Source organism: Musca domestica, unplaced genomic scaffold (assembly GCF_030504385.1).
Source record: "Musca domestica strain aabys unplaced genomic scaffold, Musca_domestica.polishedcontigs.V.1.1 172, whole genome shotgun sequence".
Lineage (NCBI taxonomy): Eukaryota > Metazoa > Arthropoda > Insecta > Diptera > Muscidae > Musca > Musca domestica.
The window spans coordinates 959,770-976,839 of NW_026712232.1; the positions used below are offsets into that span (position 1 = coordinate 959,770).

Sequence of the window (17,070 nt, forward strand, 5' to 3'; positions counted from 1 at the left end):
GATTAAAGGTCAGTTCCTCATGCAATTTAGGACGACAAATTCATTACGTAATAACTTATAAATTTGACCTGCATGTCTGTAGGTACGTGCGGACAGGTTTGTATGAATGGTGTCTGGCCAAGCGTTATACGGAGGATTAAACATAGACAGACAGTCGCATAGATACATACAAGTGAATGCTTTTATTTGCCGAAACATAATTCCCCAACGGCATTACAGATTCCAAATGTAGCCGAAAAGCCTTGGCTCGTTATTTAAATTCCACGTTCTTTTTAATTGAATTTAAATCAATTTTAACATCATTATTATGTCCATAAAAATAGTATGTGTGTACGTGCACATATACATGCATGCATGCGTATGTATTGTTATAATGACATCCGCCTAGTATAATGATATGAGCAAAGGAGATCCGTATTCTTTCGTGAGTACTTTTGTACACAACGCAATTACTATGTTACGAGCGTTGTATGAAAATATCACATTGGGAAGGACCGGTCGTACAACAGACCATATTTTGGTGAGAAAGTGAGTATTGCTGTACGCACCGTAACAACTTAAGTAGGAACGTAAACATTTTCGATGTCTAAAAGTTTGTATTTCTATACGATCACAAAGTTTGACCGGAAAAACGGCTTTTCGATTGGAATTATGGAAGAGTTCTTCTTTTGGGTAGAACTTATCGGACAGATTCCTGGCTTTGAGATTTTATGTTTGAGTTGCCATTTCAAAGAGGCCTGAATTAAACATTAAAAAGGAATCTTTGCAAGTGTACTTTTTCGATCTTGTGAATAAATCCGAAAAAGAGCAGCCAACAAAAAATGCAATACCCTTGCTTCGCGAATTGTAAACAAATTTTAATCGCAGGTAATCGTTTTATCTTTGTTGCTCTCGCAGACACGCAATGTCATTACGCACAACAACTTAGCGATGAATCTGTCTCTTTTTGTTCTCCTTGTTGTAGAACTGTTGTTGTATAATGGATTTGTTCTAATGTCTTTCTACAAAAACCATTCAAGACTGCTGCAATAAATTGGTATTTCATAAATTTCCATTACTCGCTCTTACCCCCCACCCCCTTAATTATTCGCTCTCAGTTCGATTTTGTTTTGCTTTAAATTGTCCCCCATCCCATCACATCTCTTTCCTCGTTTTTGTTCAATTGGCCTGATTAAAGAATTTGCACACACTCAGAATCGATGCAGTCTGTCGGACCCGACGCGAACAATGCAATATTAAATTCGAAAAGTTAACTAGCACAAAATGTTTTTCGAATTATGCTTTGCAAATGAAATTCCTGCTTCTGGCGATCAATCAACATTCAAGTCAACTTAAATGGTAATCCATTTTAATAATATTTAAATGATTAAACTACGGGGAATTGATGTTGCCCCATTCAATGTTATTGTTGTTGGCAACATGGCGGAGAATGTATCCCTTCATTGTGTTAATGCTCACAAACACTCGCACTAACGAACAAGCTAGACATTTTAAAGCCATTAACGAATCATTTTGAAGAGCCAACAACAAAGGCGATACATTATTTCGTTCGGGAGCGCAGGGGAGCTATGGCAATGGCATAACTTTCGTTCATGCAGCCATGGTGATTAGAACGAGCCGAGTAGTATGTACGGATTCGACATTGTACTTGGGCGCCATAACGGGCTAACACTTCCAACACAGCACACAAGAAGCCAGCCCGCCAGCCAACTGCGACACCTGAACTGAACTGAACGGGGGCTGGAGGTGGCTCTGACATACATACATTATATGCCATTATGCCATTATGCATGCAACATAACCAAGCGCGACCAAATAGTCATTGTGTGGTGCTTGAGCTCCTACTAATTGCTGTTGGTGCGGCACCTCGCCCGGCCTTGGAGGGTTGGCGGCGTGCATACGGCCAGCAATTTACCACTCACCAATAAAGCACATTAATGAAGTTATAAAAATGTTGTTTATTTGAATTTGCCGGCACTGTTTCAGAGCCGCAAGAATATTCTAGGCACGTTCGGGCAATCAACATAAATTATGAGTGAATTTAAAAGAAAGCCAGTCAGTCAGTCGTCTTTGCGAAAAGCGTGTGCAAGTGTGCATGGTGATGAACAGGACAGTTCATACGGCTGGCTGACACGCTGCGGGTACAGCCTTGGCTTGTAAGGGACCAAACCAATTTGCAAGTATTTTATCCCAAAGTGAGATTAAAAAAGGCGGAAGGGAATGGATGTTTTGCAGACAGCGATTTATGGCCGAGCTCAACAAAAACATATTCTACACAAATAGCCGCTACCCAATCATATCCACTGCTCTACGAAGCGTATTCAGATGGATTTGTCATTGTTTTGACCCAGCCAGAGTATCTGGCAACCAGTAAAATACACAAATTTAAATACTTACTATTGTATAGATGGCGCTTGCTATGGCCAAATTTTTGGCGTGCAACATGCGACAGCATCCGGTGGCTGTCAACGGACCATAAGGATACAGAATCACGGATTTCATTTTTTCCCCAGCTCCAGCAGCAACGGCAGCGGCAGTTACACAACTCTTATGCTTTGATTTCATTTTGTGGAGGGGTCCGACAGAGCTGACGATAGCAACGAGTATCGTTTTCAAAGAGGGCGCAGTGGAGGAACGAGTGATTGACGTAACACTTCGACATGACTCTTATGCTCCAGTAAATCATTATTTTACACAAACGCACATAGCAAATGGAGGTTGGTGCGTGTATGTGTCTGTGACTGCGTCCATGTTGCTACATCCATTGGTAAAACCAGCTATGCGACGGACATCGTTTTTTCTGTCTCCGGGTCCTGCTGTGCAAATCCTTTGATACTGGTATCTGTGTGCTGGCTTCCAAGTTAATTAAACAAGCGCGATGACTGCAAACAGAGAAAAGCAAATGGGGGAAAAAATAAATCAAACAGAAAATCGTAGATTCTAACGTTTAATTCACATTCATGTTAGCAATCCAAATCAATCACAAGCCAATCCATATGCTGGCATATGGAAAGCAATAACTGTTTGCGGAATACACTGATGACTGCATACAACAGGAAGTGTAGAATCGAGCAGAACAATCATGGGAACAAATAAACCGGACTCTGCCCTAACATTTCGAATCAGCAAGGCTGTTTTTGGCGGTAATTTCGAATCACTGTATTTTATCAAAATAATTCCTCAAAAAATTTAGATACACAGGAGTTCTCTCTTATATGGCCAGGCCGTAGGCATTTGATGAAAAGTAAACACAACTTCTGTAATTCCTCCTTGACTGGTTCCCAGAGTCAAGCAGGACCTGTAACGTGCTACAAAATCTTGTACAATGGGAAATTAATAACACCAAATGGAGCTCAATCTTTTGAATAGGTAAGATATTTTCGCCACAGAAGTCGATCACTGCTCTGGGGAGAATATTAATGTGGAATTTTCTGGATGTTCTACATGCCCCTTGTTGATATAATTTTATTGGAGAGCCACAAAGAATAGTCAACAAATTGCATGGAGAAACGGACGCACATTCACTCACACACACACACACACACTCGCTCACTTACCTTCTCAGCATTTTTCCAATAACAAGCAAAAAGTGATTGCAGAGCATATTCCCGAGCGTATGATTTATTCGATTTGGAAACCAAGACTGAAACAATCATACGCCCAGATGGGCCACAATCTTGCACACATGTACCCATACTCAACGTCGTCGTTCTCATTGTTGTAGTTGTTGTTGGGGCAATAGGAAAAATCGATGACACCACCATTTACGATGAGCAGACATCTAAGGGAGAATATCTCCTTTTTATTACGAGCGATTGAAATAAATGTCTAAAAAGATATATCACAGCATATACATTTGTATAGCCACATGCGGGGTGAGTGAGCATGTGGGTGTGTGTGTCCCTGAATACATACACACACACCCTATTGCTATCGAAATCAACGTGAATGGAGTTGTCAACTTGTCACTTCTACCATTGTGTGATAATAATGAGAGTAATTTGTGGTCATTGCTTTTATTGCAGATAATTTAAGAAAACAACAAACGGTATAGCAACAGCGGCAACAGCAACGCTAATAGCAGTGATACAGCTGAACAAGAAATCAACAATTACACAAAAGTTAACATGTCGACACAAATTGGTGCGACGACAAATGTCTCGTTTCCTTCGTTTGCTATTCGTACACCCGACAACTGAAATCGAATGTGCCGACGACACCTCCGGACGAAAACAACCAAACGGAAACCTTAAAACAAACAAAAGCAGCACCAAAACACGGCTGCATTAAAGGTTGTTGAAATGTTTGTCGGAGGAGAAAGAGCTTCTAAACGACAGCGATGGCATTAAAGACATTCAAAAACGCAAAGCCCTGGCAACGAGTTAAGACGCCAACAACCGACGGCGCTCCAAGAACTCAACACCCAAGGCAAACAGCCGGACACACATCGAGAAGACGGTGCCTGTAGATGGCAATGTTGCTCGACTCCTTTGGTTTTTTTTTTTTGCTGAAATGACAAAAGTTTAATTTTATTCAAAGACCGTTTTAATATTTCAGCAATTTGGCTTGTGACAAAGAGTCACGTTGTCCGACAAGAGCTTCGGGCGAATTTTTCATTATGGCCAAGTTAACTCATATTTCAAGAATTCCGTCCTCTAGCTAAGTTAGTTTTTTTTTGGACTCGATGAAAAAGTTGTTGATTTTCAAATCAAAAACAACAAAAAACAACAATGAAATAGAAAATAGTTTATTTAAGCATTGGCCAACATTTTGTGGTCACTCAGATCAAAGGAATACTTGTTTGTCATCTGCCTGGCCAGCAAAGGGAATAAAGTGGGAGTAGAGAGATCAAAAAAGAAAGAAACGAACTTGATATTTAATGTGTAGATAATACACGGCAGGTTTCCTTTAAAGCGGATTAAATGTTGCGTTGTTTTTCAACTCCACTCCCGAAGCTATTTAAGGTAGCCTTGGCAATAAAACACCGATAACAAAAGCTTATTAATTTGTCTCACCAAACGCTTTAGTTTTGTATACGCAATGGAGTATATAGTGGAAAATGCTTCGGGGTAAACGAGGTCTAATTGGAGGGCAAGGAATACAAACGAATGTCCTCAACTCTTCGACCCTTCTCCGTTCCTCAAAATATCAAAGTAATAAAATCAATAAATGTATAATTTCAATAGCTACAACTTGGAGCCAAAATCTGCCATACGAAAATATGAAAATCCGAAATAAATGATTCCAGACCCGGGAAAAGTAATGAGAAATCCCTGTTTATGAACATCTTCGAACTCGAATAGGGAATATACAGAATGGTTCATGATGTACGTTTTAAGCAGCGTTTCAACACTTCCAGTTGTTGAGGAATTTTAGATTTAATGGTTGTCCTTCTCTTGGAACACAAATTTAAAAGCACTTGAATTGTCTGAAAAACAGGTGTTAGGGGAATTTGATTTTAATTCAAACATATTTACAAACAGGCATATATACAGACTGACAGAATAGCTGATAAGCTTTGGATGGAGACTGAGATTCCAACAACAAAAATCTTTTTTTCAAATTTAATTTATTATTTGTATACATTTTGTTTTTTTTTTTTTTTTTTTTTTTTTTAACAGGAACAACAACCACATCCAAGTTCTGCTATTGTTGCCCTCCACACAATATTAAATACATTTATTCAGCTTTATTTATATCGACTTCTGTATCTGCAGCAAATAAATCATTTAATCCAACACGTTTGTTCGAAGTTCAACTAAAGATGAGGGGCAAACTTTTTGCGCTTTAGTCCCGGATGTTTATCTGTTTCAAATGTTTCATTTTTTGCCGTTTTTTGCTTCACTTGGCAAGTCTGAACTTTGCTTTCCAACATCAAAGCACACACTGATTTACTCCATGGCACTCCGGCTTAAAGTGGTCGGGGTAAATCTTTTCAGGGCAGATTATACGAAGGAGTGCCATGGGGGTGGGGGTGGTCGGTTGTTGGTGAGGAGATGTTTCTTAGAATCTTTTGTCCATGTTAAATATTATTATCGTTGTCTTTGTTGTAGTTGTCATTTGCGCTGTTGTTGTAGATTTTTGTTATTGTTGTCATACAGCTCAAATAAACGAAATGACTTTTCTTCTGTGGCAATTATGGCCACAATCTTGGCGTATTTACTTTCAACCACAGCACACACGCTCACTTGCCGCACCGAAGCATTTTGGATAAGTAAGCCAAAACAATAAGCCACAATAAGTTAAAGCCACAAACATTTGCAACGTTATCTGTTCGCATGCCGACATACACACACGCACGCACGCCCTCACGAAGGCACACATTGCCAGAGACATTTATGTTTGCCAAGACAAATACGCACATAATCACCCACAATCATAAGATTTGATCTGCTTCTCTCAGGGATGGATGGAGCAGATCTAGGCTTGAAGGTCTTGTCTGCAACAAAGTTGATTAAGTCCATAATTTTCCTAGCCGACGTCTCTGTTACTCGTTATATCTTCCTAAACTCGTTACGCAGCAGTCAGTCTCCCAAAAAATACCCCTAAACTTAAAGTAAATCCTGGAGTACAGTGTCCATTTGCAATTGAATGTTTGCCAAATATGAACGTATTTAATTTTGAAATCGTATCCGTCCATCGTCCATTGATCCATGTCTGTTTTTTGCTTAATGACATTAGTGCTCTGCAACAGAATCGAAAAATTAACCCCGCTCCCCGACAATACCACCCACAATCGCTGCGTATCTCAGAACTCAAAGAGATTTGCTCTTCAAAACCATAACTTTTTGGAGTTAAGTTCAGTGGCAAGTGAACGACCCTCTTCCACATACAAATGAATTTTGTCCATTAATTGTTACTTTCATAACGAACTGAGATGCGATCTGAACCATGCACACACACACACACACATACTCTACTCTATAACGTATATGTGCGTTTGCGTCTTTCAAGAAAATCTTGCGGAGTTTGTCAGATTTAACTGAAATGTGTGTGTGTGTGTGTGTATGTTCCTGCACATATTTAGTGAAGTTGTAATTGCTCGTCTAACGACTTTGTTTTTGTAGGTCGGAATTTATTTTATGGCCATGTACATAATTCGCTTCTACAGATTAATCGGCCGAAGCAGTATTACAGATGTACTCTTCAGCAAGGAATGCAGGATATATACGATTTGTCGTTTCGTTTGTAACACATCCAAAGAATAAATGTAGACTCCAATGAATTATATTTGCATGTGTGTGTGCATGTATTAGTAATTTCTGTCGCCGCATTTCAAAGCGAATCTGCTGCATTTTGTTACACATCTGTAACGCCAAACTTTCGGAAACTGTACGTTCATTAATTCAATAGTCCACCCTCAGGTGTCACACTGCTGTTGTGTTCGAGTATTTTGTTAGGACACAATTCAACGGTTTCGAGTTTTCCTCGTTTCGGAAAGAAAAACCCAGTTCGGCCGCTATTTACTCTGGCGTATGAGAGCGCACCAATACAAAGAGACTGCCGCACGGTTTAAAAAACCCCCATTGAAGTCAGTTCCGACCGCGGAGGGATGATACCTCCAGCCAAACCAACGTTACGAGACAGCTTTGAGCCTTGTTGTCCAGTCCTAAAAACGCTGGTTGGTGGTTAATGGAAGGTTGAATCCGCAATTTAAAAATAATATGAAATATGATGATATTAAATGTGTTATGATCCGTTGTTATTGTTGTTGTTTGTTCTTTGCACCTTTATCATGAAACCAAACAAAAAAGGACACCCAACAACGAAACCAAAAACAAAACGAAAAAAAGATGGGAAATTGGTGGGGGAGGAAACAAAACAAATATAACATTAAAATCCTATTACTTAGACACACCTTCATCGCATTGCCGATAAGCGGATTGCAAAGTCTGCCTCAACGCCCGGAGGCAGCAGAGGAAAGTATTCTATAATTTATGGCTGAAACATATGTCCTCCAGCCATTCTAGGCTTGTTTTTTTGCTTCTTCTTTCAAAACAGATGGAAGAAGTAGAAGAAACAAAAAATTCTAATATTATTTCAGAACCACATTTTAGCCTGGCAGGGATTTTGTAAAGCAGCCGAAAGACGAAAAGTGCGAGTAAACATTAACCGCCATGCACCAAATGATGTTCTCGATGCTGCGGTAGGTGTTTCCATGGGTAGAGCTCAGTTTTGCCTGACCGAATACGAAACGAAACCACTCCTGCCTTAGTTTCCACTCCATGGAAAATGCGTATCAAATGTCACATTCATGTTCACGGCTAAGCCCACGAAATGATGTGATCCTTGCGCCTCCGAAGGCAGGCTGGCAAATTTAGTCGCCATTACAATCCGCTTCGATAGATGCAAAGTGAGGCTGTGATTACGACGACAGTCGTAACAGAAATTTGCCAGTGTTCCATGATGATATGCCAACACCATTCCCCGGCCGATTATCAAGGTCTAATAAGTGTAAGCCCCGTCGGCAAATACAAATATACATTCAAAACAGAGATAATTGAAATTATGAACACCCCGTGTCTTCCGAGTTCCAAAATGTCGTTATGGCCTCTCCATGAGTAAAAGCAACAGTACGGCTTAGCACAGCTTAGGTAACGACAGTTCATTTCGACTGTAAAACCTGAAAACGCATTCAAAGCTTGGGAATCAGTGTTGAATGGCGAACAATGGATCCCCAGTGACCTCAACACAAATGCCAGGACTCAATCGGCAAACTGGTCTGTCAGCTAGATTCAGCTAGATTCCTTTACAAAATGGAAAACTTGACATCGCAGTTTTCCATTTCGTCAACAGATTCCGATTTATCTGCATGGCTTTGGAATGAAAGGGTTTTTTGTTGAGCACTTCATGTCTTTACTTGAAGATAATGTGCCGCATTCTGATGATGACGATTACGCCAGGAGATTTGTTAAATTTTACGGGAACAGCGGCAATGTGGGGCACGTAACGGTATTTGCATTTGTGTTTGTGTAGGCCCTTCCTCCTCCTTCTCCTCCTCCACGGAATTCAAGTTGCCTAAAGCTTTTTTATGTTATTAAAATACCTACATGCATGGTTTTGAATGAACAAAACATATACAGATACGCAGATTCACATGTCTGTAATAATGTGAGCACATATGTACGAACATACACATACACAACAACACGCAAACCCACACACACACACAGGCACACAGCAAACAAGCATTTGCTTTCACGGATTGTGTTGAGCATCTAGAAATTTTAAATTTGTAGGATTTCCTTTAGCCCCGCAACAATCATCACTTGCAGCGTGTCTGTTTCATGGCTTTAAGCGTTATTATGCTTAAATCCAAATACACACCAACAACAACAACAACCATAAGCACAGCATAAAAACTAGATTTTACAGTTAAAGGATTCCCAACAAATTCCTTGCGTTTACAACGGAAGAGCTTGTGATTCCATGCCTGCCGACATTAAAGCAGCCGATGCCCGGATTTCAGTGGAGGTACTCGGCATAATATTAGCAATTCAAACTCCAAATTAAAACTAAACTACGTGTGAGAAACATCTATGCTCTCAGACTCGAGCCAAACTAGTCGTCTATAGAAGAAGAGGTTCCCCTCAGCCGTTTCCAAAAGCAACGAATCTACGATGAACACGTCTTCGCTAAAGACGGAACATAAACTTTTGCATGTCAACGTGACTCCCGTCTTCTGTTTAAGTTTGGATATCGCTTTCAAACCAAGCGTCTTTTTATTCGATTTCATATTCTTCGCTTTAAACGAACAACTTTGTTAACACAGCCAACGTAGAAATTTCCTTTTTTTGCCAAAAGCTAGCTGACGTTAATGTGTGTGTGTGTGTGTTTCTGTGTGAGCAATTCATGATAGTTTCGATTCTGGCATCTGCTGCCTCCCTGTCTGCCCGCTCCCAATGTTCTCCACTACGAATATCAGTTGCTTTTTCCGGTGCAATTCAACTATTCTAATTAAATGAGAGCAGAATAAATGGCCAACAAGACTTCACCAGATTGCCACGTCGAAGTAATAAACAAGCGGATAACAACTAAATCGACACTTGAACGAACGTTGCAAAGGACGGACAGAGTGCACAGCCAGAGATGGTATTCGAGAAGAATGCTGACAACAATGAGGTGTAAAAGTCGCATATTACTCAGTAGGTGGTTGACTATGACGATATCTAATTCTAGCACTTCCGAAATTTTTGAGTCTAGATGCGTATGTATGTCTAATATGCTATAGTTTACGACAAACCATCTCTGGACGTTATTGAAGAGTCAATTGGATAAAGTTTATAAATCAATTTTTAATCTCTTGCCAAGCAACAGCTGCAACAAAAACAAGTGGGCCAGTAGCGAACGGCAGCTGCATCTGTTTCGTTGTAGCTGCAGCTAGAGTTCGGTTCACAAGATTTTCTCTTGAAACTTTGTTGTCGATTTAAACTTCTTCTAATGGCAACTTTTGCGAATACTAACGGCTTACGTGGTGGGGTAAATTTCAAACTACATTTCCTGTGCAAGGTTGTCGGTCAGCTTTGTTTTTAGTTCAGTCTTAATTATTGTCCCGGCACATGGCCCGAAGCCGCCCCTCTGCAGCTGGAGTGACGTCGGCTCTCCACCACCCTATCGCATTTCGGAGGCATTTAACATAATCTGAGAATGAGGACAAGTTATCCGGAACACAGCAAGGACAAAAATTACGATGGAGGTAAAGGTAGAGGAAGAGGACATTTACATTTTTTCAAATGGAATATTTAGTTGTAATTAAGCCAACAACAACAGCAAGGATGACTATGTAAATCAAATTCACCTTTTCCGAATAAAATGGCGAACAATAACGTTAAAAAGGAATTTACATAAACATTTTGCTTCCGTTTGATTGTTAGAGGGTTTACGACGGCCATAACAATCAGATGATATGAATTTCATGACCCGCTTGCTGCCAGCAGTCGCCTCAACGGCAGTCTGAACGACAGCCGAGCGGAGGACAATCTGCGATAGCATTCTCATCTCAGATCCATTTAGTGCCCAATAAATTTGCATATTTTATTAAATGCCCACAAAGAAAAGATATTCAATCAATGGAGAGCTTCGTCAGAGTCAGTCCGTCATGTGGCTGCTGTAATCGCAGGGGATCTGTACCTCCGGCGAGTTGGACAGACAAGACAAGGCAACTTGACAATTCAACAACATTGTGAAAATAAAACTTTGTCCCACCACAAAGCAGCAGAGGATCCCAGCAAATTGCTAACACACCTACACACAGAGAGTCACACGACCACGTGCGGAATGTCCGGGTGGCTGCCTCGACTGGCAATCTGACTGACACGCCACATTGAGCAAAACAAAACGAAACGAAACATTCAAATATTTGTAAATGAACGCCCCGACGAGACCCCCGGTGCGAGCAACAATAGCAAATGGATGGTGAAAGGAAACAAATAAACAGTAAATCATTTACGAAAAACACACTCCCGTTCCGAACGAAGACATTCGGATGTAACGACATCAATATCAACGACAAATTGTCCTCCGACAATTGTCCTGCCCATGTCCCACTGATGAATGCCTTCACGTTCCCCTTAGATGGTACTTGGTTCACTTTGTTAAGATCTGACCCATCTTCGCATTAGTACTTGCTAAGAACTCGGAACTTAAAAGTGCTTCCAAGCCCATGTTGCAGCAATGAAGTGGCGCACAACCCAGTTTACCTATCTTAAGCCTACATTCATTGAAACTACCTGGGTCCTTCTATACAATCGGCTCTGCCTCCCTCCTCCCCTCCCCCTTTCAATATGAATAAGTGATACTTAATCCTATCAACTCGACACAACCAAACAACAATTATTCCCCCTCTAATGGCAAACATACATAGATATCTACATACCAATGGCTTTCCAATCGGAGTACATACATCGGGTTGTTTATGTGAAACGACATGTGGGGACTGGTCATTGCCACATTCGTGTGCAACATTCAACGACGGGGTTGCCTTCGTATCTGTCGGAATGTACCTTCAACAAATGTTATTCTACCGCTCTGGGTAGAACCTAAATGTGTGTGGACGGACCAATTCCGCATTCATATGGTTTAAATGGTTATGACAAAACAACGTTTTGTCTAATTATGTTCCTGTGTTTATGCGGAACAATGTTTCAGTCTATGAACAATGTGTCTCCTTCCTACCCATTGTCCACCCCCAATCTAACTTCTCTCATTGTACCTCTTCGCAATGCCTCGTAACTGGTGTTTATAGGTAAATATTTAAGATACCTCCAAGTCATTTGCTTGTTGCATGAAACTGAAACAAAACATCAAACGAGATTCCGGTCAATAGTGGCTGAGGGCTATTTAGGACGCATCGCTGTAAGCCAAATCATCATTTTATGACATAGACGTCTGCTCTCGAATGATTTATTTTGATGGACGCCCTTGGGGCAATGCTCACCTAAGCAAATTGTAGTGGATGGAAATGGTGTTTTATTGGAGAGATGAAAAGTTAAGTGCCTCGAAGGGACAGAAGCACAAAAGACCAATTCGATTTCTTCCAGGAAACGAGCATAACTTTCAGAATACCCACATCTCTCTCGAATAGAGCAGAATATAAATTAGTAATTAAATGCAAAGTGGATAAGGATATACAGACAAACAACACTATTTTGCCGATTTGAAAGTGATCTAAGTCCGTTGTTCCCTGATTGTTCTAGGCCAAAACTGTGGCCAATCACAGAAACAACTTCGTTTTTGGGTATAAAGACATTAATTAAATTTCAATAAATACATCTCAGAAAGAGAGAGAGAGGGAGATGAGTATAAAAAATTGTGTGTACTAACATGAATATATTTAACAAACAGAAACGTTGACAGACATACACACATACTTGGGTGCCATGTTGGCTGGGTGAAAGAACGATTTTCGCAACGACTTGTTCGATTGAGTCCCGCTTCAATAAGACATAATTACTCGAAACGAGAATCATTATTTTAGGTTCTTCGCTGGAAATCCCATTAAAGTAAGAAATTCAATACATTTCTCTCTCTCTCTCTCTCTCTGTAAGGTTTTTTTTTTACCTTTGCGTTTTTTTTTTTTTTTTTGGCTCAGCAAAATAACTTGCACACCTACAACTTGGAAATGATACAGATATGCTTTCCACAAATGCAACAAATTTGAATTTGTGTTTAGGTCGCGATTAAGTGCAAAACTCGAAAGGTATACCATTCTATTTTAAATACATTTATAAGAATTTTTATGGGTTGTCTGGCCTACTTTAAGTGGTGACACTTCAACATGTCTCTCTCCGCTCTATATTTAGGATTGTTTTCTTTCGAATGCTTTAAATGACCAATGTATGCGTCTCCTTAAGGTGCAAGTACATAAAGAGCCGTTTTTCACCATTTACTTATACTTGTTTACTTTACAAAGAAGCCAGTCAAAAAGGCATTTTATCTACCTACAACTTTGGTCGCGTTTGGGCACGTTTTAATATCTTTCCTTTATAGTTCATTTTGTTAGACCTTACTTTAAGAAAAGTAAAGGATAAAATTGACATTATCGGGTTTAAAATAAATACATTTTTTCAGAGACATTGCAGTAAAATGAGTAATCATTTGTAAATGCAACTGCTAGTCACTGAATTTTTTTCACAATGGTATCTTCATTTTAGTTTAATGGGAATAAAGACAAGTTAAAAAGTATCAGTCGGTTTTGCCGACAGATGTATACCCTCAGCCAATGTTCGATTATTTAAATATATTTTGACTTTTGCTATGATTACTTAAATTGTTAGCTCCTATGGAGTAGGTTCCGAAGGAATGGGCGAACATTGTCCATTTCGTTTCGGACCTAAATAAATATGATATGAATATTGCGACGTGCCAGGTTTGGACTATATTGGTTACTTCCTTCACTTTACATGAGATATGTTATAATAGATAGATTAAGTCGACCGAAGTATTCCATTTTCATACTTCATTTAATGCAGATACAAATATTGATATGGGCAAAATTACAAGAAAATCGAACATTCATTTCCAATTTTATGCGAATTCATAAATTCTCAATCTCAGGTTTCTGGTGGAGAGAAAAAATAAAATATAGCAAGTGGTAAAGAATCGCTGGCTCGTTTCGCAAGTTTTTACGGATAAAAGACTGGAAATTGAGACCCTTTGTCGGTGAAGTACCAGAACCGTACTACTGGTTTCAAATTCACATCGCGACTGCTCACTTCATGCCTGATGACTTGTTACAAATGTCTTAAAATTGGACCGAGTTCAAGAAAATGAACTTTTGACTTTTGAGAGAAAAGATATATCTGTAGTGGAATTCTCCAAGTTATTTTCTGAGCTACCATCAAATATCGGTAGAGTAAATGCACAAAATTATAAATGAATAGTCTTTTTCAAGGTTGACACCACAGTTGCTTTCGACTTTGTTGCAGCCAAGCGTTCAACGCGTCGGACTGGACTAAAAGATACTATTGACTCAGAAAGACAAAAAAAAATTGAGTACAGAGGTTACATTGTCGTAGTCCCTAAATGTTCACGCTTTCGGATGTGTCCTCGATATTGGCATATAGCCCATTGTTTCGGTGAGATTTTCGTACAAAAATTCTGTTTCTATCTCTACAATTTCACAAGACAGGAATCATTGGTACGTTCTCAAGATCCATACTTGTTGTTTTGATATATTTCTTAGACGAACCGTGTCAAATTTATCCGAATCATTGGCAAATTCACAAAACTGGCCTTAAAAAAGTTTTTGTTTTTTGTACCAACGACTTTGTCATCTTGAAAATAAGTGAGCCAAACAAAGTTTGCATCGACAGTTTTTTTTTCTTCTGGTTTGTAAAATTTGGTAGGGAACAGGAACAGCACTCGAGGAAACTGCACTTTGCTTAAGGAGAAGTTTTATTTGCCGTGGTTTCGCCTCCTACCTCACTGTTGCTGAACCAGAACGAATGGTCCACAAGAAAAAATTGAAAAGTTATATTTAAAACTCTGTCTGTGCGGTCCACCACATCAGTGCCGTTGTCAACTTGGGCCAATGATATTTCCGAGCTGCAATTGCCAGCTGATGGCAAATGGCGAACAAAAAGCACAAAGTAAGTGGATACCGGACACTTGCACAAAAGTCGAGTGGTGGTAATGAAATCATCATCTCCTCTCAAATGGCGACGGGAAGTAACAACAGCCAAACGATGAATTTATTTATTTTGCGATCATCGTTCTCGGCCGAGGAACTCTGTGTCGGAAAACTCTGGCCTGGCATTGACAGCTTCCTGGCAATTTTGCAGAGCTAATCGCATTTTAATCATCTACCAGGACTTTTAATGACTGTTTTGTGGCTGATGGCACAGAAAGGATGATGACGGTGTTGTCTTAGCCGCCCCAGATTCTTGACGGGCCCTCTTGGCTGTCTAATGAAATTATGATGGCAGCGATTTCAATGATTCATTACATAACTGTTGATTGCTCCATCAGGGCGAGATGAGTACTTAAGTGTATCTGCTGTGACAGCAATGATTAATTGCACATTTGGCTTGAGCGTATGTGTGCTGCTATTGTTTTTCTTTTCTGTGTGTGTGAATTCCGTTGCATTTGAATCGGCTTCTTTATGGCATTCTCTTGATTGTATGTAAAAAAGCAAACACCCGTTGCAAGAGGGCGAACCACGCCAAACCGTACATACATAGCCCTCCATTGAGCCAAATGCGGCCTCCGTATGACGTTATTCGCGGTGTTATGGGCGAGTAATGACAAGGTTACTTCATAAATATTGTAGACAATAAAAACTATGCGTGTGTATATGTTTCGTGACTAACCGTGCACGGGAGCACGGTGTTGACATTAAAAATTCGAAATTCGAAACCACTTAGGTAAATGTGCAAGCCCACATCGCCCTGTAAAATCACTGGGTTGAAAGAACAGGCGACCAAGGTGCGAGAGGCGCCTCATTACCCGCAGTCAAAACAGAATAACTGACAACAAGCTCTACTGTTGCTTCAATAGCTAAGAAGAAGAAGAAGTGGGTTATGGCTCCCTAAATGCACCTCTTACAGGATACGGGGTTTCCCATTGTTTTGGTGGTCGGAAAATAGTTTAGAGTCTCGAAAACAGCTGCCAAAAACAAAAACGCCGGTTCATTTTGTTTTGTTGGCGAACAGGGGGTCGTATACTTATTAACAAAACAATACGCAGGTGGGACGTGGTAGCACAGGGCGTACGATTTGTACGTTGTTTTGTTTCCATTTCAATGACACAACTTACACTTAGGTTAATTATTCACATGCAATGTCTTCATTCCACTCTGCAATTGTTTGTCGTTTTTTTTTTTGGCAGTGCCTTTTTGCCATCGGCGAGTGTTATTTCTTCACGAGTCTTTAATACCATGTATGGAACAGTTGTCGATGAGACTCATGTTTCTTTTTTTTTTTGCCTTGGCGAACTTAAACTTACACAGTCACAAGGAAAACAACACGCAAGAATTAAGTAGGTGTATTAGTGTGTGTGTGTGTTCACGTGTTACCAACAACGCGCTTCACTCCGTTTTGGAAAAGATGTCGTTCGAAACAAATGCCGTAGTGGACTACACGCTGTGGCACCAGTGAAAGGACATTTTATACGAGTTGATAGCAGCGTGGCAAAAATAAACCACTCCGAGCGAAAATGAGAGACAGAGCGTAGAGACTTCAACGACAGTCTGAATGAATGTCAAGAGAATGATTCTCTTAAATGGTTCTCTTGGACTTTCGACTATTTTCGTTTTCCTTTTTTGCCCGAGTTACTTACACTTAAACTCAACGTTCGGCGGTTTATCTTCGGCTTGTGCACAACTTAACCGGGCTTTGCGTAATTTGACCTGACCGTTATCTAAACGAACATTGATTTGGCCATTTTCCCGTGAAAACAAACCCGCTGTGGACAATCACTTTAATTGGATCACTTTGTACTCTTCACAGCAATACATGAATGAATAAATTCTGCGATAAATAAAAATAATATCCTGTTTAACGACACCAATGTGCAGACATGGATCGTTTGGAAGACGATTGGAGCATCTCAAAGAAGAACGTTTCTATTCGG

At 40.0% G+C, this 17,070-nt stretch overlaps 1 protein-coding gene across 4 annotated transcripts in view; it reads right to left on the bottom strand.

The window, feature by feature from the left end:
• LOC131801786 (uncharacterized) overlaps nucleotides 1–16,574 on the bottom strand; it is a 29,217-nt gene extending 12,643 nt beyond the window's left edge. Inside the window, exons 1-2 of one of the 4 annotated variants that reach the window (XM_059120730.1) lie at nucleotides 16,444–16,574; nucleotides 2,398–2,882 (exon numbers count right to left, since the gene is read on the bottom strand). In XM_059120730.1, the coding sequence (XP_058976713.1) occupies nucleotides 2,398–2,565 (168 nt within the window). In that variant the 5' untranslated portion in view covers nucleotides 2,566–2,882; nucleotides 16,444–16,574. Of the gene's footprint in view, nucleotides 1–2,397; nucleotides 2,883–2,956; nucleotides 3,281–3,557; nucleotides 4,622–16,254 lie in introns of those variants that run through there. The other 3 variants (XM_059120731.1, XM_059120733.1, XM_059120732.1) reach the window with 3 other exon arrangements.
• Nucleotides 16,575–17,070: the final 496 nt, after the last annotated feature.